The 24604-nt window shown below is 38.2% G+C and overlaps 1 protein-coding gene across 1 annotated transcript in view; it reads left to right on the top strand.

Moving 5' to 3' along the window:
* LOC137761563 (centrosomal protein of 78 kDa-like) overlaps positions 1-14217 on the top strand; it is a 32225-nt gene extending 18008 nt beyond the window's left edge. Inside the window, 6 exon segments of the mRNA XM_068538496.1 lie at positions 801-931; positions 10325-10402; positions 11614-11780; positions 12604-12775; positions 13686-13850; positions 13852-14217. Coding sequence (XP_068394597.1) covers positions 801-931; positions 10325-10402; positions 11614-11780; positions 12604-12775; positions 13686-13850; positions 13852-14217 — 1079 coding nt within the window.
* The last annotated feature ends 10387 nt before the right edge of the window (positions 14218-24604 follow it).

Here is a 24604-nt window from a genome sequence, read left to right as displayed (position 1 = left end):
ATTTCCTATGCTGCAGGTTTGCTGCTTGTTGTGAAAATGATGTCCTAGTGACTTGTCTTCTGCGTAGTTATATAATCCCAGCACACTTCTGTATGATCTGTAGACTTTTATGGGGTTCTGGCCAGGTGAGTTTTTAAATGTTTGGAAATGTCCTATGGAACAACATTGCAGTGGCAGTGAAGCTTGACAGGAGAATTGTATTACTGTTACCCTAGTTTTGGCTTAAGGGTGATGAGAAGATGAAATTTTTGATGGGTCAGTTTTAGTTGTGTATGTGTATGTGATTTATTGTTTAAAATTCTAACATCTGTTATTCACAGCTTAGATACGTTGACTTTCTGATTATTCATCAGTCCCTTTACTGATGTATTTTCCTCTGAAAAACTACATTTTCTTCCAGACTGTTTTCGTCTGATGGTAAAGAATAAATTTTTCATTTGCAGTATAAAGTTGATTTGAGAAAAAATGTTTACCTTGGCTCTTCACTTGGCTTCTGTGAAAGAAACTTAATAACATGGGCAATTCCCATTACTAATCCTAACCATGTACAACAGAGGTCTGTACAGTAACATAGCAAAAATAAGTTACTGTACTTTTACTTAGTCATTGCCTGTTTTAGACTAAGGAGCAGTGAGAGACATTTATGAATAATGATACCTCAGATCACTTTTGTTAAATGTCCTCTAATATGTGGATATTTGGTATCTGGCTTGTGTTATCTTTTATACAACCTTGTCTTCTTTCTTTGCACTTCAGTTTAACAACTCTGTGGTTTCCTATCTTCTTCTTGTGACACTCAGGTCCATCAGAATTTCCTGTGACTGTGACAGTAGAGAGTCCTTCCTCCTCACAAATTGAAGAGGTCGAAGATTCCTCAGAAAGTGTTCAGGAAGAGCCAGAGAAAATCAGTTTGAAACAAGAAGCATTGCAGGTACGAAGTTATCACTTTAAAGCTATAGAGAAGATTATTTTTCAAATGGAAGCCTGATTGCAACACTGCACAGCTTGAGTGAGGGTTCTGTTTTCTCCTCCCATCTGCATTGTATCCCCTTGAATGGTTCCTTAAGCTTAGACCAAGGTGAATGGTGGACATTTGAACTCTAAGAAATAAAAATCAAATCATGTCGCTAGTAATATAGTTTCCTTTCCTTAGAACCTTAGGATATTCGATTTAGGGAGAACCTTAGTGATCATAAGATAAAGAAATTGAGTTCTGAATGAATATAGTCAGCTGATTCAGTGCTCTTGTTTTACAAATGAGAAAACTGACAGTTCTAGTTGAACTCTCTTTTTATAAGAGGAAAATATGGCCTCATTTTAAATAAAAGTAAGGTTGAAAAATGTTTTGATGTTAATATTCTCCTTTCCTAAAATAAAAAACATCAAGAAGCTACATTATATTCCCTCATAAACCTGACATCTAATGTGATTCCATACTTTTGTTTGTACGGACAGAAAAGAAAAATTGATTTTCATAAGAAACTTTTGCACCTCACAAATAATATATTTGTTTTATTTCAACTTTAATGCAGAGCTGAACATTTCTAGTAAATAAGGGAATACCATTTGGGGGAACCTTGTCTTTGTGCTACAAAGTCCATGCTTAATTTTTTAAAATTATTTAATAGGATTCTCTTTTCGTATGAAACATGAAACTTGACAGGTTTCAGAACTAATTATCCCCTTATTGTCGGACTATGGTAATTACTCTTTGATTTTCAAAAGAGAAAGTTAGATTTTTATGTTTTCAATTAAAATTAATGATAATATAGAGAAATTTTAAGAAAACTTAGAAAATTATGCAATGTTACAGTAGGAGAAATCTATAGTTCATGTAGAGTTACCCCCTTTCGTTTTATAAATGAGCACCTACAATTTGTAGCACGTAAGTGGTTTCTTAGTAAATTGCAGAGTACGACAAGACCCTAGAGCATCTAACCCGCATTCCTTGTCATTTTAGATGCGTTGTATTCGTTTCCTTCATGAGTAGAACTGGAGATTGTATTTCTAAAAGCAGTGATAGACTGGGGAAGAGACCAAGACCTTTAAACACTGGGATCACAGAATAGCAGATTCAGAATGCACTGAGAACACTTGCAGCTCTTCTCCGTTTTGACAAGACACTACAAGGATGGTGTCAAAGTGTTTAAGTACATAAGCCAACAACAGTCAAGAGATTTCAACATAGTTTTGAAAGACGGAAGACAAGTGGAAGAGTGTGAAACTGAAGCAGTAGAACAGAGGAAAAGCATCACCTAGAATATGCACAGGGACCACCTGCAACTGAGGAGGATTCTGACCCCACCTGCAGAAGTAGCTTCATGCTTTGATGCGCATGTAGGAGAGAGGGTGGAGTTAGTTAAAAGTGTGACTGAAATAGGGGAGCTCATTGAAGGGTTGTGTTTGGAGGAGTGGACTCCCAGCCCCGCCCTCACGCTCCTGAAATGAGATGATTTCATTTTGAAAACAGTGAAACTGGGGAGAACTAGGGCAGCTAGTGTGAGTTTTTACACCCTAGAAAAGAGTGTTTGGGGGGGATCCTATTACAGTCACTCCCCACTTCTTCCTGCATAAGAAGCCAATCAATCGTTGACTTCAGGGAGCTTTCTGCGCTCATTCTTAAATAGAAAATAACTGTCATTTGCCTGATAGTTGAGTAAAGCTTACAACGTGAGAGAGGGGGAAAAGAGAGAAAACATATCCTGGTAGGACCGGGGACAATTTAGGGAACAAAATAGTTTAAGCAAAAACCCTAATTAGTATCCTGAGAGAGGTTTAAAAAGAGCTAGCAACTATAAAATAAGGCTAGGGTGTTAAATAAAAAGAGAATGGTCAGAAAGCAAGAGAGGTGTCTTGGAAATGAAAATATGGTTGCTGAAATAAATTCAGTAGGAATTTAAAAAATTTCTCAGTATCTAAAAAAGAATGACACATGGAAAATGTGATAGCAATATGTTAGAGAGGCTGCATCTGGGAGATCCAACATGTTACTATTAGAAACTCCAGACCCAGACAAAAAATGGAGGGAAGCTGTCAAAGGGCAACAAAATTCCCCATAGCTGAAAGTAGACATCAGGCCTCAGACTGAAAATAGTTACTCAAGTTTTGAGCAAGATGAACAAGAATAGACTCATACATAGGCACCCTTCATTGTGAAATTTTAAAATACTGAAAAAATAAATTAAAATAGATTGGGCTTCCCTGGTGGCGCAGTGGTTAAGAATCTGCCTGCCAATGCAGGGGACATGGGTTCCATTCCTGGTCCGGGAAGATCCCACATGCCGCGGAACAACTAAGCCCATGTGCCACAACTACTGTGCCCGCATGCCTCAACTACTGAAGCCTGCACGCCTAGAGCCTGTGCTCTGCAACAGTAGAAGCCACTGCAATGAGAAGCCCGTGCACCGCAACGAAGAGTAGCCCCCGTTCACTGCAACTAGAGAAAGCCCGCGCAGCAATGAATACCCAATGCAGCCAAAAATTAATAAATTAATTAATTAAAAGAAAAATAGAATAAAATACTGAGAGGATACATCCATTCCAGAGAGAAAAATACTGGTCACCTAAAAAAAAAAAAGTTAAAATCTGACTTTATCATAGTTGTCATCAGCACCATGGATGCTGGAAGGTATTAGAAAGATACCTCCAAATTTTTCCAGCACATAATTTTCACCCTAGGGTTTTGTATCCAGCCAAACTATCAGTCATAAGTGGAGGCTGAATGAGATATTTTGTACACAAAGAAATTTGAAAAATTTACCTCCTGTGCTACACCTTAAGCTATTTATAGAAATAATCCAGCAAAATGAGGCAATAAACCAAGAAAGAAGATAATAGGGAATTCAGTGCAGAGAGCAGCTAGTCTAGATTGGAGAGGCTTCTATTGATTGTGTGATTGAGAGCTTAGAAACACCTTGAGGCATATTGTACTTACTAGGTATTAGGCACTGTTGGAAGGGAGGAGGGAGAAGAAGAGGAGAAGGAACTTGAAGTCCAGAGGAGAAAAGGCTATACTGACATAAACATGAAGCAAACTAAACTATGGTTGATTTTTCACCTACTACTGGTGAGGAAGAGAAGAATCCACTTAAACTTGACACTATAGATGCCCCCGTTTTCAGTGACACACAGGGGTAATGACCACCTATCTAATTTGTTGTCCAAACCAGAACTTGTCCAAACTCCTTACACTTCAATAGTGTAAGGAGGCGCTCTAATGCTGTAATATCAGGACAACAGGTATAAACTGGAACAGCCCAAGGCGGCTTGGGGTATGTGGTCACCCTGCACAAGGGCAGTGACACTGACACAGTATGGAACGAGGTGTAGTCAATACACAGAGACACAGTACATCTTCAGTGGGCAATATTAATTTAAATGTAATAATGGCAATACTGTCTTGGTTTGCAGCTTTTATTGTCAACTTGCACGTAATAACAAATAACTAACCTAAACTATACTTAGTATGTATTAGTATTAACTTGGTATGTACTGAAATGTATTGTGTACTAGTATGTACTTAGTATATGTTAGGCTCTAAGTGTTTTTGCTTATATTAACTCATTTAATCCTCTGAATAGCCTTATGAGGTTGGTGCTAATATCATTCCCACTTTTGAGAAAAGGATGCTAAGACAGGGAAGGAACTTGCCCAGGCTGTACCAAATTTAGGGTTGGATCGAGGCTTTGAGTTTAGGCTCTCTGCCTGTTCTCTTAAACCTTACTCCCTACTGACTCTCAAATGACAGAAGACTTAACTGCACATAGAACAGAATATAAATTTCAACTTTGACAACGTAAAAGCTAGGTTTGGAAGGTAGACAGGAGGTAGAAAAAAAGGAAGATGGTATGAATGTCCTCATTTTACAAAGTGTGACATTGAGAGAGTTTATAGTGGATCAACAATGTAGGTTTTTAAGTGTATCACTACAAGTCAAAGAGATCATGAGCAGTGGAATAACTAATGATGACATAACTTTACTGAGCAGTGTGGACATAGGAAAGAGTGTAAAGGAACTAAACCCTTACTTAGTAAATCAGAAAGTGAACAGATAATGCCTCAAGTTTAGTCAGAAAATAGTCATGTAAGAGTATTACTTGGAAATGGAGGAGAATTCAAAATAACAATAGTTGGACCTCCCTGGTGGCGCAGTGGTTAAGAATCTGCCTGCCGAGGCAGGGGACACAGGTTCGAGCCCTGGTCCAGGAAGATCCCACATGCCGCGGAGCAATGAAGCCCGTGCGCCACAACTACGGAGCCTGCGCTCTAGAGCCTGCGAGCCACAACTACTGAGCCCACGTGCCACAGCTACTGAAGCCCTCGTGCCGAGATCCTGTGCTCCACGACAAGAGAAGCCACTGCAACGAAGTGTAGCCCCCGCTCGCCGCAACTAGAGAAAGCCTACACGCAGCAACGAAGACCCAACACAGCCAAAAATAAATAAGTAATAATTTAAAAAATAAGAATAAAAAATAACAATAGTTGACGTCAACCTCATAAAAAAGGAAATCCAAACAGCCAGTAAACACAGAAAAGTATACGACTTCATTAAGTAATAAGAGAAAAGTGAGTCAAAACCAATGAAACTACATGCCAATCAGATTGACAAATACATAAATAAAGTCTGGTAGTATCAGGTATTGTAGACCTGGAGTACTATGGGAATCTTCTACCCTGCTTATACTGGAGTATAAATCGACACAACTACTTTGGAAAGCATTTAGCACTCTCCATCAACTGAAGGTATATAAATAGCCTGTGACCCAGCAGCCCTCACCCCCGCCCTGTGTAAATGCACCAGAATAACCGGTACAGCAGGATTCCTGTCCATGATTTGCATTAGCACAAACTGAAAACAACCCAAATGTCCATTAAGAGTCAAAAATTAAATAAATTATGTGTATTCATACAGTGGGAAAACTATCAAGCAATAAAACTGAATGAACTAGAGCTACAGGCTGCAATGTGGATGAATCTGTTAAACCAATGTTGAGTGAAAGAAATAAGATAGAAAAGACTTCATATACTATGATCCTCTACATAAAGTTAGATGTTGACAAAACTAAACTCTTTTGTTAGGGATGCATGCAGGTTAAAGGAAATGATTTTCAGAAATGAGGATGGTGTTTAACCGGGAAGAGGGAAGGAGCTTGTGATGAGAAAACGATATGGGGGGTTTTTGAGATGCTGACAAGTATCAATACTTTCAGATTCGAGTAGTGGTTATGTAAGTATTCTCTTTTGATTTGTCACATTGACAGTTTTGTCCTGTGCACTTCTCAGTACACATATCGTATTTTACAATTAAAAACCTGTGTACAGAATCGGTCGCTTCTTGAGTGCTGGATGTGGGAGTGGGATGAGACTATTTCATTTTAAGCCCTTCACTACTGCTTGCGTTCACATGTTCATTCATTCAGCATTAATTGAACATATGCTGTGTACCAAGCACTCTTCTAATTTTACATGTGTTTTAACTCATGTAATCCTCACAAGAGCTCTGTGATATGGGAGCTTATCTCCATTTTATAGATGGGGAAGTTGAGGCCTAGAGTTATAGAACTTGTCCAAGGTTATATAGCTAATGGGTAGTGCCAGGCCCATTTGCCTCAGAGAATCTGAACTTTTACAATATAATATAAAAGAGAAATTTAATTACTAACTATAAGCCAAAAAATTGCACATTAAAGAAGATGACAAGTTTTCATCTATCCAGTTAGAGAAAAACACACAGTCTGTCTTTCACACACGTACATCTTGTATTGGCAGGGATTTTCCTTATTAAGCAATTATTTATTGACCGTCTACGTTGTGCTAGGCACAGGTGCTGGGGATAAACACTTAATAAAATACACCCCCTATCTTCAAATAACTTGCACTCTAGGTGAGGAAGTTATAGTAGAGGTTATATACCAAGTGATACATCGCTGATGGCAGTATAAAATCTCAGAAACCTTTTGGAAAGCGGTTTGGAGATAGGTACCTCAGAGCCTTAAAAATATTCATTTGCTTTGATCTCAAACTCATTTTTCTGGATTTATTGTAAGAATGTTATTCTCAATATGGAAAAAAGCCTTCATGCATAAAAACGGTTATTTTGTCTTATAATATAGAAAAGTTGGCAAGAATTTAAATGTGTAACATGGTTAACCAGTAAACCCGCTCAGTGCAATATTTTGTAGCCCACAAAAAAAAAATCAAGGTTATGAATCCCCTGATTCAATGAGAAATGATTGATTTCAATGTTAAGTGGAGAAAAGTTGAACATAAAATTTGATATCCTATATGATGGGAGCTTTGTCCCAGAAAAATCACCCTAGCCAGTGTACAGAAGGGAGGAAGGAGAGCAGATGACAGGAAGGAAAATTATTCCAAAGCCTTATCATTAGTCTTACTTAAGTAATAGAATATCAAGCAATTTTACTTTCTAACTTTTTTGGTTCCATATTTCCACGTAAGGGACATGAATTATTAATACTTTGTAGGAGAGGGGTACACTTTTTCACAAAAATTTCACACTGTGTTCTAATTCCCTCCATTAGAGGGAGAAACTATTTCATGTAATTGCACTTTGATGTGCTATTTAGAACCAGTCAGGAATTTTAGTCTACTTTCCTCTGACTGTGGTGAGGGTTTTTTGTTTGTTTGCTTATTTGTTTAGAATTTCTTTGAAATCAGTTTTAGAAGACTGATTAAACCATTATGTTAAAAGTAGAGGAATTTTGCAATTTTTTTCCCTTTTTTCCCATTGAAAACTTGACTGGCTTTAGTTATGAAACATTAAAGAATTTGAAGTTCTTAGACTCTCAATTTTTTAAACATGTTCTGAATATAAAAATATATGTTCATTGAGCAAATCTTTGAAAACAGTGAACAACTTATTGAAGGAAATAGAAGCCACCTCTGCATGTACACACACCTAATCTGCTCTTTTGTCGTAAAAAAGTATCAAAAATATTTTGCCATGTCACTAAATACTCTTCTACATCAGAGAGTTTGATTAAGCTTATGCATCATCTCCCAGGAGAAACGCACAGATATATTTTGAACGTAGAACTCCTGAAGCCCGTTCATTAACTCTGGTTGAGACCTCTTGTCGTTCTTTTCTTAGTGGCTTCACAGCACGTTCCTTCATAAGGTGAGCTATTTTTATTGAAACCAATCCCAATTTGGAGGCTCTTAGCTTTCTTCTAGGGTTTGGTTATAAACAATCTTATGACATCATGTTGGTAGATAAATCTTTGCCCACATCTTTGATTTTCTTAGGGTAAACTCCTGATGTAGGACTGTTGTTAGGTACCAAAAGCTACTCTCCAGAAAGTGATACCAGTTCCTCTCCCAATGATGGCATATAATAGAGTTCCTCATTCTTTAAGTGATTGTTCAAAGCAGTTAAAATGTATAAATATACCTTACTGTTGTCATAAGTATAGGTATTCTGACTGTTTATCGCTGCATAAGAAACCACCCCGAAACAGTGGCCCGAAACAATGACAATCATTTATTTTGTCCACGAACCTGGAGGTTGAGTAGAATATTAATTCTTTTACTACACTCTCACTGACTGAAAACAATACCTATTTGACTAGCTCACAGTTCTGCTGGTCAGAAGTCCAGGCACAGCGTGACTAGGTTTCCTGCTCAGATACACACGGGAACATGTGGGTTCCCTCCTGAGAGTGTTAAAGCACGTGAAATTTAAGTGTAAACATTGAGCCCCAAACGTTGGATGTTCACCATAGTTTGTGTGGGTCACAGAGCTGAAATCAAGATGTCAGTCTGGCTGTGTTAGCATCCAGAGGCTCTGGGAAAGAATGCCTCCAAGCTTCTTCGGCTTGTTGGCATAATTCAGATTCTGCAGTTGCAGGACAGAGGTCCCCATTTCCTTGCTGGCTGTCAGTCGGGGGACGGTCTCAGCTCCTAGAGGCCTCTCGCTTGCCTTCCCTGCCGCAGCATTGGACTTCTTCAGAGCCAGCAATGGAGAGTCTCCCTCTTGTCCCTTTTGTACTTCAATTCAGGAAGAGTTCAAGTCCTTTTCATGGGGTGCCTGAGTAGGTCACATCCACCTAGAATAATCTCCCTATCTTAAAAAATCAACTGATTTTGAATCTTAATTCCGTCTGCAAAATCCCTTCACTACAGCACCCAGATTTAGGGTTTGATTGTTTAAGTGGAAGGTTTGTGTACTTCAGTAAGTAAGAGTCTTAGGAGCTCTGTTAGAATTCTGCCTATTGCAAGCAGTGCCCCCACTTCAAGGACCGAAGTGTCTTAGTTCCTAAAACTCCTAAGAGAGTTTATCAGTGTTCATTTTATTTGATTGACCTTGGTGAGTGGGAAGACTACCACCTCCGTGAACAGGAACAGCACCCAGCTTCCTGAGTCCACAGTGTGGCTCTTGCTACTTAGTGGTGTCACCTCGGCTGTGCTGCTCTACTTCTCTGCCTCTGTTTCCCTCATCTGTAAAATAACATGGAGTTAGTGATTGTTCTTTCCTCGTAGGGTTTTTTTAAAATAAATTATTTTATTTATTTTTGGCTGCGCTGGGTGTTTGATACTGCTCACGGGCTTTCTCTAGTTGCGTCGAGCAGGGGCTACTCTTCCTAGTGGTGTGCGGGCTTCTCATTGCGGTGGTTTCTCTTGTTGCGGAGCACGGGCTCTAGGCACGCAGGCTTCAGTGGTTGTGACACGGGGGCTCTAGAGCGTAGGCTCAGTGGTCGTGGCGCACGGGCTTGGTTGCCCCGCGGCACGTGGGATCTTCCCGGACCAGGGCTCGAACCCGTGTCCCCTGCACTGGCAGGCGGATTCTTAACCACTGCGCCTCCAGGGAAGCCCCCCTTTTAGGGTTTTGATGATTAGATTATTTAATGCCCAGGGAACTCCAGGAACAGTGCTTGACTGTAAATTGCTTTAAAAGTGATTACTTTTTAAAAAAATGCTTTTGAATCTGCAATTATGCAATTCACGTATATTAAGCATGTTCATTAATAGGATTTCCTACTATAAAGAGACCCACAAATAAAAATAGAAGTTTTCTTTCTTGGTCTTAACTATTTATTTCTGACTTGCTATGTTATACGCATATGCCTTTTATGGTGGGCTGCCACAAATTTATGTTGGAAAAAGTGGAATTTAAATAAATCTTTACTATGCTAATTTGATAGATTTTGATAATTTATTTCACTAGCATGCTATGATATTACCAGTAGCAGACTAAAACCTGAGCTCACTTCTGGCTCTGCCCCTAAATCCTGATGAGTCCTATAGCTGGAAAGGCTTTTGGATATTATACTACGAATTAGTTATAATATTTACTCTGTTTGTTTAGGAAAAACTGGAGGAGTGCCTAAAGCAGTTAAAGGAGGAAAGAGTAATAAGACTTAAGGCTGATAAATGAGTCAATGAGGCAAACAATTTCTAATACTTTTGAGAGTGTTTTCGTTTTATTTTGATTTGATTTTAAGCCATACACACATAGTTTGTAAACTTTAAAACTGTAATATGTTGCAAATTGGTTGTATCATATGGACTTTTGCATTTACTGGTATTTAGTGATCATATGATCTATAGTCCAGAAAGCATGTTTTTAAAAATGTGAAAATCTCATTTTGTGTGTGTGTGTGTGCTTTCATATGACACTAGCTTATTTTCTGTTCATGATTCTTTGATTCAAGAAAGCACTTTTTGTGCATATACTGTATATACAGTAGCATAAAAGACATGATGAGACTCTCCTGGCAATGAATTAGGAAAGTGAATCATTTAAATAAATTTAAGATATTGGAAAACTTGTACGAATGCAATGCAAGATAAAAATATATACTATAAGAATTACATTAGGTAATGTGCATGAAAGCAGGACATAATCTAAAAAGTTCCATCTAAATATACTTTATCATAGGTTGAACGTAGGGAGGAATTTTTCAAAGTGCATCCATTGGATTGGCGGACACTCATTCAATAAGTGTTGAGCACCTGCTGATATAAGGCAAAAGGGGCATCATGAACATAACAGCCTTTCTGAGAAATACTAGAGTTGAGCTTATAGGGGTTTTAAGTGCATAGGTGATGAGCGGAAGGGGAAGAGTGCACGGGAGTGAATATTTTCAAGAAGCCAAAGAAAATATTGGTGATCGTACATTTAATAAATTGGGTTGGGTATGATTTAGGACTTTTAAACGTAAGCATTAGATAGTTTGCTCACTAAAGTTAATTCTTAACATTCAGCAGAGTTGTAATACGTTTTGTTCAAATCAGATTCTATAATTCACTTTCTAATTTAAGGGAAACTTAAAGCAGGTAATTTTCTAATGTGGAATGAGGCTCCATTATGAATTTAACCAGTTAGAAATGTGATCTTTTGTGAAAGATCATTAATAAAACGATAACTTTGGTTTATTTATGTACCAGCTAAGTGTTATATAGGAAACTTTGTTGGGTGCCTGGGGGTTTTGGTTATCATGTGATATGGTCTCTGTCTTTACTGGTGGCGAGTTAGGTTAATTACAGATTAATTACATTTTGAGTGTTTTAGTTTTGTTCCTTGAAACTAGACAAGACTACTTTTGATGACATTGAGAAAAAAGCATGTCAGACATTTTCAGTCTGCTTTTATAGCTGGAACATGAAAATGCCCAGTTAAGAAATATAAAATTCTCTTTGTCTGAAGGCCTTCATGCCCACTCATTGACAAGCATGATCCTGGATGATGAAGGTGTTTTGGGCAGCACTGAGAATTCTTTTCAGAAGTTCCATGCTTTCTTGGATCTCCTTAAAGATGCTGGGTTAGTTCATTTCTCTTCATGGCATTCTTCTCTTTGCGACTATAACGGTAGTTTGCTGAGGAACTGGAGCGATTTTCATCACTTACATGGCCATATTTAGCCAAATTTAGTGTAATTATAGGTAATATAGTTGACGTTTTAAAATGAGGAATTAAATTTTTTAAGAAATGCAAATAGGGCAGCCTGCTTTGGTAGAGTGGGGAGCCCATTATAAAAGAGTAACCTGTAGACAGAGTAATTAGTAGGTATAGTTTTTTGTGAAGACTAAATTGAAGGCAGTTTCCATTGAAAATATTTGGGAATGGATAAGAATTTTCCTATCTTTCATTTATTTTGCTTGTTTGATAAGTTTGAATTAAAGTTATTTTTGTCTTAGACATAAAAATTATTATTAATCTTCAGGGAAGATATAGGTCAGTGGTTCTCAACCGGGAGCAATTTTGCTGAAAGAGGGAAGTAGAGATTGATAGTTGATGGAGTGGTGTTTTGTCAGTGAATGAATTGGTGTTGGGAAGGAAGGAACAAACACATTCTTGGAAACTGGAGGAAAGGTGGTGAAGAAGTGTGGGAATGGAGGTGTGACAGGCAGTGGACGAGGTGCATGGTACTTGTTGAAGCTGCTAGTGAGACAGTGGGATGTCTCCTAGAGGCTGAATCTGGAAAGGGCTGAGAATTTGGGGGAGAGAGAGGCTTGTAGTCTGGAGTAGGATGTTGGCTTTTAAAAATTTAGAAGTATTTCATGATTGTGGGTCTGGGGAAATCTAAACTGCTCTTATGTGATTATAATAACCTTTGTCTTTTCTCCTTTCCTCCTCTGGTCCAGGCTTGGGCAGCTGGCCACAGTGGCTGGTATAGATCAGTCAGATTTTCATTTACTAGGTCGTCCCCAGATGAATTCTACTGTTAGTAGTCCACCTAAAGAAGAAAAGAAGGCACTTGAAGAAGAAAAATCAGAATCAAAGCAGAGTGCCCCAGTACAAATGCAGAATCTCCAAGTAAGTGGACAGGACAGCACTTAATGATTCTAAGAGTGATTAGCAAAAAGGAAATGACCAAGTCAGAGAGAAAATAATAATGGTCAGTCTCTAATAGTTCACATGCTCGGGAGCTAGAGGACTGTGGAGTCCTCTCCAAATCTGAGATTAGTAAATGTGGGCCCATTTCATGATACTGTATTGTTGTACATAAGAAAACTGGAAGTTCTTTAGAAAATTTATGAGTTAAAGCAAACTCTCCTGAATGAAGAAAGAAAACATTACAGAAAATATTCCAAATTTTAAATTCTATACATGTCTATTCTATTCATATTTTATCTAGGTTTCTATTTGTATGCAGCTTACAATGAAGGAACACTAATGAAGGTACACGTATTGACAGAATTTTTAAAATAAGTAATCTTGACATAGCTAATACGTAAGATATTATAGTGACTCACCTGGTCATGGGAATGGGAGGGGAAACATGTCAGCTTTTCCTCTAGCGTTACTTGGCGCCCCCTCCACCCACCTCAGCCAATCTCAGACTGGTCTTGGGAACTGACAGCTTGAGAACACAGTCTGGTCACAAACTATATACTGTTTACATGTGCCTGGAGGATAGAAAAGAAATTAATTTTCTTACAGAGTAGGGTTTCATTTTTAGTGAGGGAAAGGAAATGGGTAATAACTACCCCAATCACCAAAGTCTGAAAATGTAGCGGACATAGCCTTGGATATAGCTAGGTTAAGTTGAGAATCACTTGGCAAGATATAATTAGAAAAAAACTGGCTCTGAAATCTTCTGAATAATCAATTACTGTGTTAATAATAAGATCACAGAATAACATTGACGTTTTGAACTCTACTTTTTAATGGTTGGCTTTGTTCATCACTGAATTTTTGTTTTGTCTTTTGTCTTTCCCTCCAGTTTCAGAAAATTACAGGTGATGCTGGGCTTCCTTTGCCTCTCGACTCCTTCCATGTCCCAGTCTCTACTCAGGAGGCCTTAGAAACTTCCAAAGACAACCTGGGGGTCCCAGTCACAGAGCAGCAGCAGGAGTCTTTTGAAGATTTCATTGCTAGAACATGTTCTCCCTTCAGCAGACGTCATTTCTGGAACTGGAAGTCAAAGAAAAGAAGAGGAATTATCTAGAAATAGCAGGTCTTCTTCAGAGAAAATGAGCAAAGCAGGTGAATACACCAAAAACTACTCTGCTCAGAAACAACCTGGGAAGGACCTGCATTCCTGCTCTGACTCACCTGTAAAGCAGAAAAGTAAAGGAATTGGGCAAAAGAATTCTTTGGTTAATAAAGCAATTAAAAGTGAGTCTTTGAAAAAACACATTTCTGTGAAGAAAGAGAGTAGAATAGTGACTGTTTCATCAAAGACAACTAAAAGTAAACTCAGTCTACTAGAACATTCTGAAAGTGATACTCTTGGATCTGATTGTGAATTTTAAGAAAGCATCCATACTCTATCACGCCTAACATAGGACTAAATCTTTTAAAATTATGTTTTTGCCTTCAAATTTTAATAAACTAGTTATGTTTTTATTATAGCATATGGTGTTTTCAATTACTTGACTGGAAGCCATTAGAGAAAGATTTATCTATACTTTTTTATGATAATGAAAGTTTTGGTGTATTTTTCCTTGTGACACTTTGCACCATTCATTCAGCTAGTGTTTTCTGAGGTCTTCATATGTACGGTACTTTTCTGGGTGCCATTGCTTTCAGCAGTGAACAAAATAAAGCCTTTACTCTCCTGGAACTAGCACTCTGTGGTGGGAGAAAACATAAACAACAAAACAGGGTAAGGGGTAAAAAGAGATGGGAATAATAAATGGAATAGTTTTACCATTTGGTTAAATGTCAAACTATTATAAATCACATGGCCAGAAGCCATTGACGTATTTTAATTCACAATAACCAGAGAGCCTCAAACATTTACCAAGGCACTTAACCGTGTTTATGGATTACAGCAATGCTATGAGATTGGGAACTATTACCATCCCCATTTTATAGATGAGGAGTCGGAGGAGACATTATGTGAGTTGCCAAGAATTACACAGCTATAAGTAAGTGGTAAGCTGCGATTTGACCCGAACCCATGCTCTTTTTTTTTTAAATGTACGGACTTTATTATGTTTCATTTGTTTCTGATTTATGTGATTATTTTCTTTAAAGATGTTTTTTGATGTCGACCATTTTTAAAGTGTTTATTGCATTTGTTACAGTATTGCTTCTGGTTTATATTTTGGTTTATGGCCACAAGGCATGTGGGATCTTAGCTCCCCGACCAGGGATCAAACTCTCACCCCCTCCATTGGAAGGCGAAGTCTTAACCACTGGACCACCAGGGAAGTCCCCCTTATGTGATGATTTTTATGGCAATTTTTTTAAATTTTATTTTTTATTGACGTATAGTTGAATTACAGTGTGTGTTAATTACTGCTGTACAGGAAAGTGACGCAGTTATACATTTATATACATTCTTTTTCATATTCTTTTCCATTACGGTTTATCACAGAGTATAGAATATAGTTCCCTGTGCTCTACAGTAGGACCTTTTTGGTTTTTTTTAAATACATCCACTTTTTTTTAAATAAATGTATTTATTTATTTTTTAATTTTTGGCTGCGTTGGGCCTTCATTGCTGCACACGGGCTTTCTCTAGTTGCGGCAAGCGGGGGCTACTCTTTGTTGTGGTGCACGGGCGTCTCGTTGCAGTGGCTTCTCTTGTTGTGGAGCACGGGCTCTAGAGCGCAGGCCCAGTAGTTGTGACACAGGCTTAGTTGCTCCGCGGCATGTGGGATCTTCCCGGACCAGGGCTCGAACCCGTGTCCCCTGCATTGGCAGGCGTATTCTTAACCACTGCGCCACCAGGGAAGTCCCATGTAGGATCTTTCTGTTTATGCATCCTGTATATACACCAGTTTGCATCTGCTAATCCCAAACTCCCAATCCAACCCTCTCCCACCCCCTCCCCCTTGGCAACCACCAGTCTATTCTCTATGTCCTTGGTTATGTTTCTGTTTCACAGATAGGCAGAACCCAGGCTCTTAATTACTTTGTTATCCTGTTTCCTTGTTAAGAGAGGAAGTGTTTAAGAAAGGCACCGAGAGAGAAGCCAGTGAACACTAGAGGTGCAAAAGAGTGGGGTTATCAGAAAGCACACCTGTCTCCTTCCCCCATCGTGAGCCGAATTTTTAAACGGCAGAGTATGTAAGAGTATGTGATGACACATCTCTGGATTAAATTATGTCTCCCTGGTAAAACATGTACAGATAAGTCTTTAGTTCATTCAGACTGAAAGGTGAGATCAGAGAAGAGCTGGAGTGTCAGATTTCTTCTAGAAGTTCCTGCCTGATTGTTACTAAGAGGGCTACTACAGTACTAGTTAGTTCATTAGTCATGGATTGAGTGTTAGAGGAGCGAAACAATGAGCAAGATGTAGCGTTGGCCCTTTAGCAGTGGAGTGAGAGCGGAAGACACACAGCAGATGTCTCATCCTGCACGTGACATGCTGCTGTGACGGACATAATCAGGGCGTTTCATCAGTGTTTGTGGAAGAAGAGGGGGAGCTGTGAGGCAAAGAAAAGTCATCGAAAGAGGCAGTCCCTAAGCTAAGTCTTAAAGGACTCGTGAAAAACTGGTGAGTCAGCCGGTGAAGGGCAAGGACACTCAAGGCAGAGAGGACAGCGGAAGTCCAGAGCCGTGAGTGTGCGAGGGGTGTGTTACGGAGCCACAGGCACAGGCTCTGGAGCATCAGTGCAGTGTCACCAAGCAGTGGCAAGAGCCCCTAAAGGAGGCAGCGAGGAGGAGGAGAGCGGGTCTTAGCCATCCATGTGCATGGAGCTGGTTTCCTCAGAAAATAGCTAAGAATGGAAAGGACAAGTTCAGGTGGCATTTTAGACCACTGACGTCAGTATGGATGAGGAACCTGAAGAAGCCTGGAGACAATTATGCCCCACTCTTCTGAGGAGCAGTGTTTTTTATTTTCGAGTGGGACTTTCACGCTGCCACCTCCTCTCCTGTCCCTACTGAAAGGTTTATAGGCCGGCAGAAGGGAGAACCCGGCTTAAGTAAAGTTAATCAGGTTTCTTTACTGCACAGCTTCTCGGGGCTGCTGTCGGCTAATGTTCATTCTGGATCGTCACAGCAGGCGTATGGTACACAGCCATCCTCAAAGCTATTTGACTCTAGAGTCCTTTTTTATTTATTTATTTTTTTAGAAATTTCATGTAATGTCTGAAACATTTATATTAACATATTTCCATACATATTTCCATACAAATACAAATATAAGATTTTTAGAAATTTCATGTAATGTCTGAAACATTTATATTAACATATTTCCATACAAATAACCCAATGAAAGTTCAGTATTAGTTGTTTTGTTTGTTTTTTTATACTGCAGGCCCTTATCAGGCATCAATTTTATACACATCAGTGTATACATGTCAATCCCAATCGCCCAGTTCAGCACACCACCATCCCCACCCCACCACAGTTTTCCCCCCTTGGTGTCCATATGTCCATTCTCTACATCTGTGTCTCAACTTCTGCCCTGCAAACCGGCTCATCTGTACCATTTTTCTAGGTTCCACATACATGCATTAATATACGATATTTGTTTTTCTCTTTCTGACTTACTTCACTCTGTATGACAGTCTCTAGATCCATCCACGTCTCAACAAATGACTCAATTTCGTTCCTTTTTATGGCTGAGTAATATTCCATTGTATATATGTACCACATCTTCTTTATCCATTCGTCTGTTGATGGGCATTTAGGTTGCTTCCATGACCTGGCTATTGTAAATAGTGCCGCAATGAACATTCGGGTGCATGTGTCTTTTTGAATTACGGTTTTCTCTGGGTATATGTCCAGTAGTGGGATTGCTGGGTCATATGGTAATTCTATTTTTAGTTTTTTAAGGAACCTCCATATTGTTCTCCATAGTGGCTGTATCAATTTACATTCCCACCAACAGTGCAAGAGGGTTCCCTTTTCTCCACACCCTCTCCAGCATTTGTTGTTTGTAGATTTTCTGATGATGCCCATTCTAACAGGAGTGAGGTGATACCTCATTGTAGTTTTGATTTGCATTTCTCTAATAATTAGTGATGTTGAGCATCTTTTCATGTGCTTCGTGGCCGTCTGTATGTCTTCTTTGGAGAAATGTCTATTTAGGTCTTCTGCCCATTTTTGGATTGGGGTGTTTGTTTCTTTGATATTGAGCTGAATGAGCTGTTTATATATTTTGGAGATTAATCCTTTGTCCGTTGATTCATTTGCAAATATTTTCTCCCATTCTGAGGGTTGTCTTTTCGTCTTGTTTATGGTTTCCTTTGCTGTGCAAAAGCTTTGAAGTTTCATTAGGTCCCACTTGTTTATTTTTGTTTTTATTTCCATTACTCTAGGAGGTGGATCAAAAAAGATCTTGCTGTGATTTATGTCAAAGAGTGTTCTTCCTATGTTTTCCTCTAAGAGTTTTATAGTGTCCAGTCTTATATTTAGGTCTCTAATCCATTTTGAGTTTATTTTTGTGTATGGTGTTAGGGAGTATTCTAATTTCATTCTTTTACATGTAGCTGTCCAGTTTTCCCAGCACCACTTATTGAAGAGACTGTCTTTTCTCCATTGTATATCTTTGCCTCCTTTGTCATAGATTAGTTGACCATAGGTGCGTGGGTTAATCTCTGGGCTTTCTATCTTGTTCCATTGATCTATGTTTCTGTTTTTGTGCCAGTACCATATTGTCTTGATTACTGTAGCTTTGTAGTATAGTCTGAAGTCAGGGAGTCTGATTCCTCCAGCTCCATTTTTTTCCCTCAAGACTGCTTTGGCTATTCGGGGTCTTTTGTGTCTCCATACAAATTTTAAGATGATTTGTTCTAGCTCCGTAAAAAATGCCATTGGTAATTTGATAGGGATTGCATTGAATCTGTAGATTGCTTTGGGTAGTATAGTCATTTTCACAATGTTGATTCTTCCAATCCAAGAACATAGTATATCTCTCCATCTGTTGGTATCATCTTTAATTTCTTTCATCAGTGTCTTATAGTTTTCTGCATACAGTTCTTTTGTCTCCCTAGGTAGGTTTATTCCTAGGTATTTTATTCTTTTTGTTGCAATGGTAAATGGGACTGTTTCCATAATTTCTCTTTCAGATTTTTCATCATTAGTGTATAGGAATGCAAGAGATTTCTGTGCATTAATTTTGTATCCTGCAACTTTACCATATTCATTAATTAGCTCTAGCAGTTTTCTGGTGACAGTTTTAGGATTCTCTATGTATAGTATTATGTCATCCGCAAACAGTGACAGTTTTACTTCTTCTTTTCCAATTTGTATTCCTTTTATTTCTTTTTCTTCTCTGATTGCCGTGGCTAGGACTTCCAGAACTATGTTGAATAATAGTGGTGAGAGTGGACATCCTTGTCTCGTTCCTGATCTTAGAGGAAATGCTTTCAGTTTTTCACCATTGAGAATGATGTTTGCTGTGGGTTTGTCATATATGGCCTTTATTATGTTGAGGTAGGTTCCCTCTATGCCCACTTTCTGGAGAGTTTTTATCAGAAATGGGTGTTGAATTTTGTCAAAAGCTTTTTCTGCATCTATTGAGATGATCATATGGTTTTTATTCTTCAATTTGTTAATATGGTGTATCACATTGATTGATTTGCGTATATTGAAGAATCCTTGCATCCCTGGGATAAATCCCACTTGATCGTCGTGTATGATCCTTTTAATGTGTTGTTGGATTCTGTTTGCTAGTATTTTGTTGAGGATTTTTGCATCTATATTCATCAGTGATATTGGTCTGTAATTTTCTTTTTTTGTAGTGTCTTTGTCTGGTTTTGGTATCAGGGTGATGGTGGCCTCATAGAATGAGTTTGGGAGTGTTCCTTCCTCTGCAATTTTTTGGAAGAGTTTGAGAAGGATGGGTGTTAGCTCTTCTCTAAATGTTTGATAGAATTCACCTGTGAAGCCATCTGGTCCTGGACTTTTGTTTGTTGGAAGATTTTTAATCACAGTTTCAATTTCATTACTTGTGATTTGTCTGTTCATAGTTTCTGTTTCTTCCTGGTTCAGTCTTGGAAGGTTATACCTTTCTAAGAATTTGTCCATTTCTTCCAGGTTGTCCATTTTATTGGCATAAAGTTGCTTGTAGTAGTCTCTTAGGATGCTTTGTATTTCTGCGGTGTCTGTTGTAACTTCTCCTTTTTCATTTCTGATTTTATTGATTTGAGTCCTCTCCCTCTTTCTCTTGATGAGTCTGGCTAATGGCTTATCAATTTTGTTTATCTTCTCAAAGAACCAACTTTTAGTTTTATTGATCTTTGCTATTGTTTTCTTTGTTTCTATTTCATTTATTTCTGCTCTGATCTTTATGATTTCTTTCCTTCTGCTAACTTTGGGTTTTGTTTGTTCTTCTTTCTCTAGTTTCTTTAGGTGTAAGATTAGATTGTTTACTTGAGATTTTTCTTGTTTCTTTAGGTAGGCTTGTATAGCTATAAACTTCCCTCTTCGAACTGCTTTTGCTGCATCCCATAGGTTTTGGGTCATCGTGTTTTCATTGTCATTTGTCTCTAGGTATTTTTTTATTTCCTCTTTGATTTCTTCAGTGATCTCTTGGTTATTTAGTAACGTATTGTTTAGCCTCCAAGTGTTTGTGTTTTTTACGGTTTTTTCCCTGTAATTCATTTCTAATCTCATAACGTTGTGGTCAGAAAAGATGCTTGATATGATTTCAATTTTCTTAAATTTACTGAGGCTTGATTTGTGACCCAAGATGTGATCTATCCTGGAGAATGTTCCGTGCACACTTGAGAAGAACGTGTAATCTGTTGTTTTTGGATGGAATGTCCTATATATATCAATTAAATCTATCTGGTCTATTGTGTCATTTAAAGCTTCTGTTTCCTTATTTATTTTCATTTTGGATGATCTGTCCATTGGTGTAAGTGAGGTGTTAAAGTCCCCCACTATGATTGTGTTACTGTCGATTTCTTCTTTTATAGCTGTTAGCAGTTGCCTTATGTATTGAGGTGCTCCTATGTTGGGTGCATATATATTTATAATTGTTATATCTTCTTCTTGGATTGATCCCTGGATCATTATGTAGTGTCCTTCCTTGTCTCTTGTAACATTCTTTGTTTTAAAGTCTATTTTATCTGATATGAGTATAGCTACTCCAGCTTTCTTTTGATTTCCATTTGCATGCAATATCTTTTTCCATCCCCTCACTTTCAGTCTGTATGTGTCCCTAGGTCTAAAGTGGGTCTCTTGTAGACAGCATATATATGGGTCTTGTTTTTGTATCCATTCAGCCAGTCTATGTCTTTTGGTTGGGGCATTTAATCCATTCACGTTTAAGGTAATTATCGATATGTATGTTCCTATGACCATTTTCTTAATTGTTTTGGGTTTGTTTTTGTAGGTCCTTTTCTTGTCTTGTGTTTCCCACTTAGAGAAGTTCCTTTAGCGTTTGTTGTAGAGCTGGTTTGGTGGTGCTGAATTCTCTTAGCTTTTGCTTGTCTGTAAAGCTTTTGATTTCTCCATCAAATCTAAATGAGATCCTTGCCGGGTAGAGTAATCTTGGTTGTAGGTTCTTCCCTTTCATCACTTTAAGTATATCATGCCACTCCCTGCTGGCTTGCAGAGTTTCTGCTGAGAAATCAGCTGTTAACCTTATGGGAGTTCCCTTGTATGTTATTTGTCGTTTTTCCCTTGCTGCTTTCAATAATTTTTCTTTGTCTTTAATTTTTGCCACTCTGATTACTATGTGTCTCGGCGTGTTTCTCCTTGGGTTTATTCTGTATGGGACTCTCTGCGCTTCCTGGACTTGGGTGGCTATTTCCTTTCCCATGTTAGGGAAGTTTTTGACTATAATCTCTTCAAATATTTTCTCTGGTCCTTTCTCTCTCTCTTCTCCTTCTGGGACCCCTATAATGTGAATGTTGTTGCGTTTAATGTTGTCCCAGAGGTCTCTTAGGCTGTCTTCATTTCTTTTCATTCTTTTTTCTTTAGTCTGTTCCGCAGCAGTGAATTCCACCATTCTGTCTTCCAGGTCACTTATCCGTTCTTCTGCCTCAGTTATTCTGCTATTGATTCCTTCTAGTGTAGTTTTCATTTCAGTTATTGTATTGGTCATCTCTGTTTGTTTGTTCTTTAATTCTTCTAGGTCTTTGTTAATCATTTCTTGCATCTTCTCAATCTTTGCCTCCATTCTTATTCCGAGGTCCTGGATCATCTTCACTATCATTATTCTGAATTCTTTTTCTGGAAGGTTGTCTATCTCCACTTCATTTAGTTGTTTTTCTGGGGTTTTTTCTTGTTCCTTCATCTGGTACATAGCCCTCTGCCTTTTCATCTTCTCTATCTTTCTGTAACTGTGGTTTTTGGTCCACAGGCTGCAGGATTGTAGTTTTTCTTGCTTCTGCTGTCTGCCCTCTGGTGGTTGAGGCTATCTAAGAGGCTCGATGGGAGGCTCTGTTAGAGTCCTTTTTTAATAGAAGTGTCTAACAACTGGTTCCAGCAAACAGCAATTTGGTAACTTCTAGACCAGGTAATAGCAAGAAGAAAGGGGTCTGAAATAAGGTATAGATGAAGGGAGGAAATAAGTTCTAATTGTATTTAGGAAATTACAAGCAAGACTTGATCTTGGGAAGTAAGGAAGAAGTAGGAGGCGGAGGCTGAACCACCATCTGTGTGACTAAGGTTGGGTGGTGGTATCATTGAGTTTGGAAATAGGGGATAAAGAACTGAATTGGGGAAAAGACTTTACTTCTGGACACGTAGAATTTTAAAGCACCTGTAGAATTCAGGAGACAAACTGGTAGATAACTGGACCTGCACGTGAAGACATGGGAAGATAAAAATTTCAATGTCATCAGCACTTAGCAGTCATTAAAATCATGAAAATGGATGAGATTTCAGAGAATTGTGAGTACTGACAACGTTTAAGTAATAAGCAGAGAAATAATTCTGGGAAGGAGAGAGGTGATAGAGTTTCAAGAAGGAGGAAGTAGATGACAGTGTCATCCTTCAGAGAATGTAAGTGTCCATTGGATTTGGGCAGTTAGGTCCCCAGTGACCTTAGAGCAGCTCAGTGAAGTGGTGGACAAGAAAGCCAGATGGCGATAAATTGAGGGTGTAGGGCTGCCTGTGGGGGCCAGGCGGGGCTAGTGAAGACAGTGGGAATAGGCTACTCTGAAGGAGTTTGGATGAAAAGAGAAAATAATTAGCAAAAAAGAACTTTTTAGAATGAGAAGGACTTATATTTTATATGTTGAAATGAAGGAACCGATGAAGGAGATCCTGAAGATGTAGATAATAATTTAGAGAACTGGGGAAACATGGACATAGGAATAAGAAAAAAACCTTGCACAGTATATAAAAATCACTTGTATCCTTCGAGTTGGATGGATACTGGTAAGTTTGGGAGGAAATAAAGGTAAGAAGAGATAGAAGTTAAATGAGTTTATACTGATAGCCTCAGTTTTCTTTGACACAGATTTTTCAGAGACACATATATACACATACATAATTACAGTTTTAAAATTCTTTCATAGTTACATGTTTTATTAATCATGTCTGAGAAAAGTCATTGATTTTCATTTTGTACAGCATTATCTTGTAAGGACAAGATACAGTGACAACTTCCAAGCTTTTTGCATATCAGAGCTGAAACTGAAAGTATCTCCATAATTGAATTTTCACTTCTTATTTTTAATCAGTTTATCCTTAGGAGGATACTTTCATAGTGTTTGATCACAGATGAGTTTGGGCATTGCTATCACTCAATAATGTTAAGCATCTGTCAGGTTCTCTCCTATACTATATATTAATTTTTTCTCCATTAAGCAAATATTTATTGGCGGCCTGTGGGAATAAGATACACCTAGGTCCTCTTTCCTTGGTATATTCACAAAAGCCTCTGAAACTAAATTTCCAAGTCAGGCCATACTAAGGCCTGGCATAGTAAGTTTTCATCGTTAACAGTTTTTTTGTGTTTGTGGGGTTTTTTTGTTTTTGTTTTTTTGAAGCAAGGATAAGACACTGTCTTAACTCAGTAGTTGTCCATTGATGAATAAGTCAAAGAAGACACTGATGAAGCATGGTATTTTGAATATCCTTTCCAGAGAATAGGTAATGGGCCGTCCTGAAACTCGGGTGAGATACTTATCATTTTCAGATTTTGGAGTGGCAGAGAAAACCCTATTACACCTTGAATTATCACTAGAAACAGGAATTCAGCCAAATAAAAACAGTGCCTCTGCCTACTGAGGTTGTCAATTTCCATCTTAACAAAAGTGAACATTTCTCCTTTAGATTAAAATCAAGAAAAATCCCCTCTGTCCAGGATGCAATAATGGGGTACAGGAAAGAGGAAAGCTGAAGGTATTCCCTCTTTACACCTGAACAGTGAATTCATTCTGATATCAAATATTTGTTATGATTCTGCTATGACCAGGTGCTTTATTGTGTTTAGAGATCAAGTTACCGTTCCTTCTTGGTAAGTAAGAAAAATCCATGTTTTAGGACTCTGAATAGTAACTTTATATATTTTATATAATATATATTAAAAATATATATATTATATATAATATATATTCCACCTCTTCAACAAAATTGTAATTTTCATCATCTCTTACGAATGATGAACTGTATTTACTCTTTGGAAAGGGCTTATAGGGAATTAAAGTCTCCATATACTTTTCATATAAGACCATGGAAACCAAATTCTCAAGTGGGAGCAAACTTAGGTTTTGCTATGAAGGTTTATGCTTGCCTGGCCTTAGAGTGGTAGGCCAGGAACTCAAGGTGGAGTTTTCT

The sequence above is a fragment of the Eschrichtius robustus genome, chromosome 3 (genome assembly GCF_028021215.1).
Source record: "Eschrichtius robustus isolate mEscRob2 chromosome 3, mEscRob2.pri, whole genome shotgun sequence".
Taxonomy (NCBI): domain Eukaryota; kingdom Metazoa; phylum Chordata; class Mammalia; order Artiodactyla; family Eschrichtiidae; genus Eschrichtius; species Eschrichtius robustus.
Note: the sequence above shows the minus strand (reverse complement) of the source record. Positions and strands in the feature narration are given on the sequence as shown.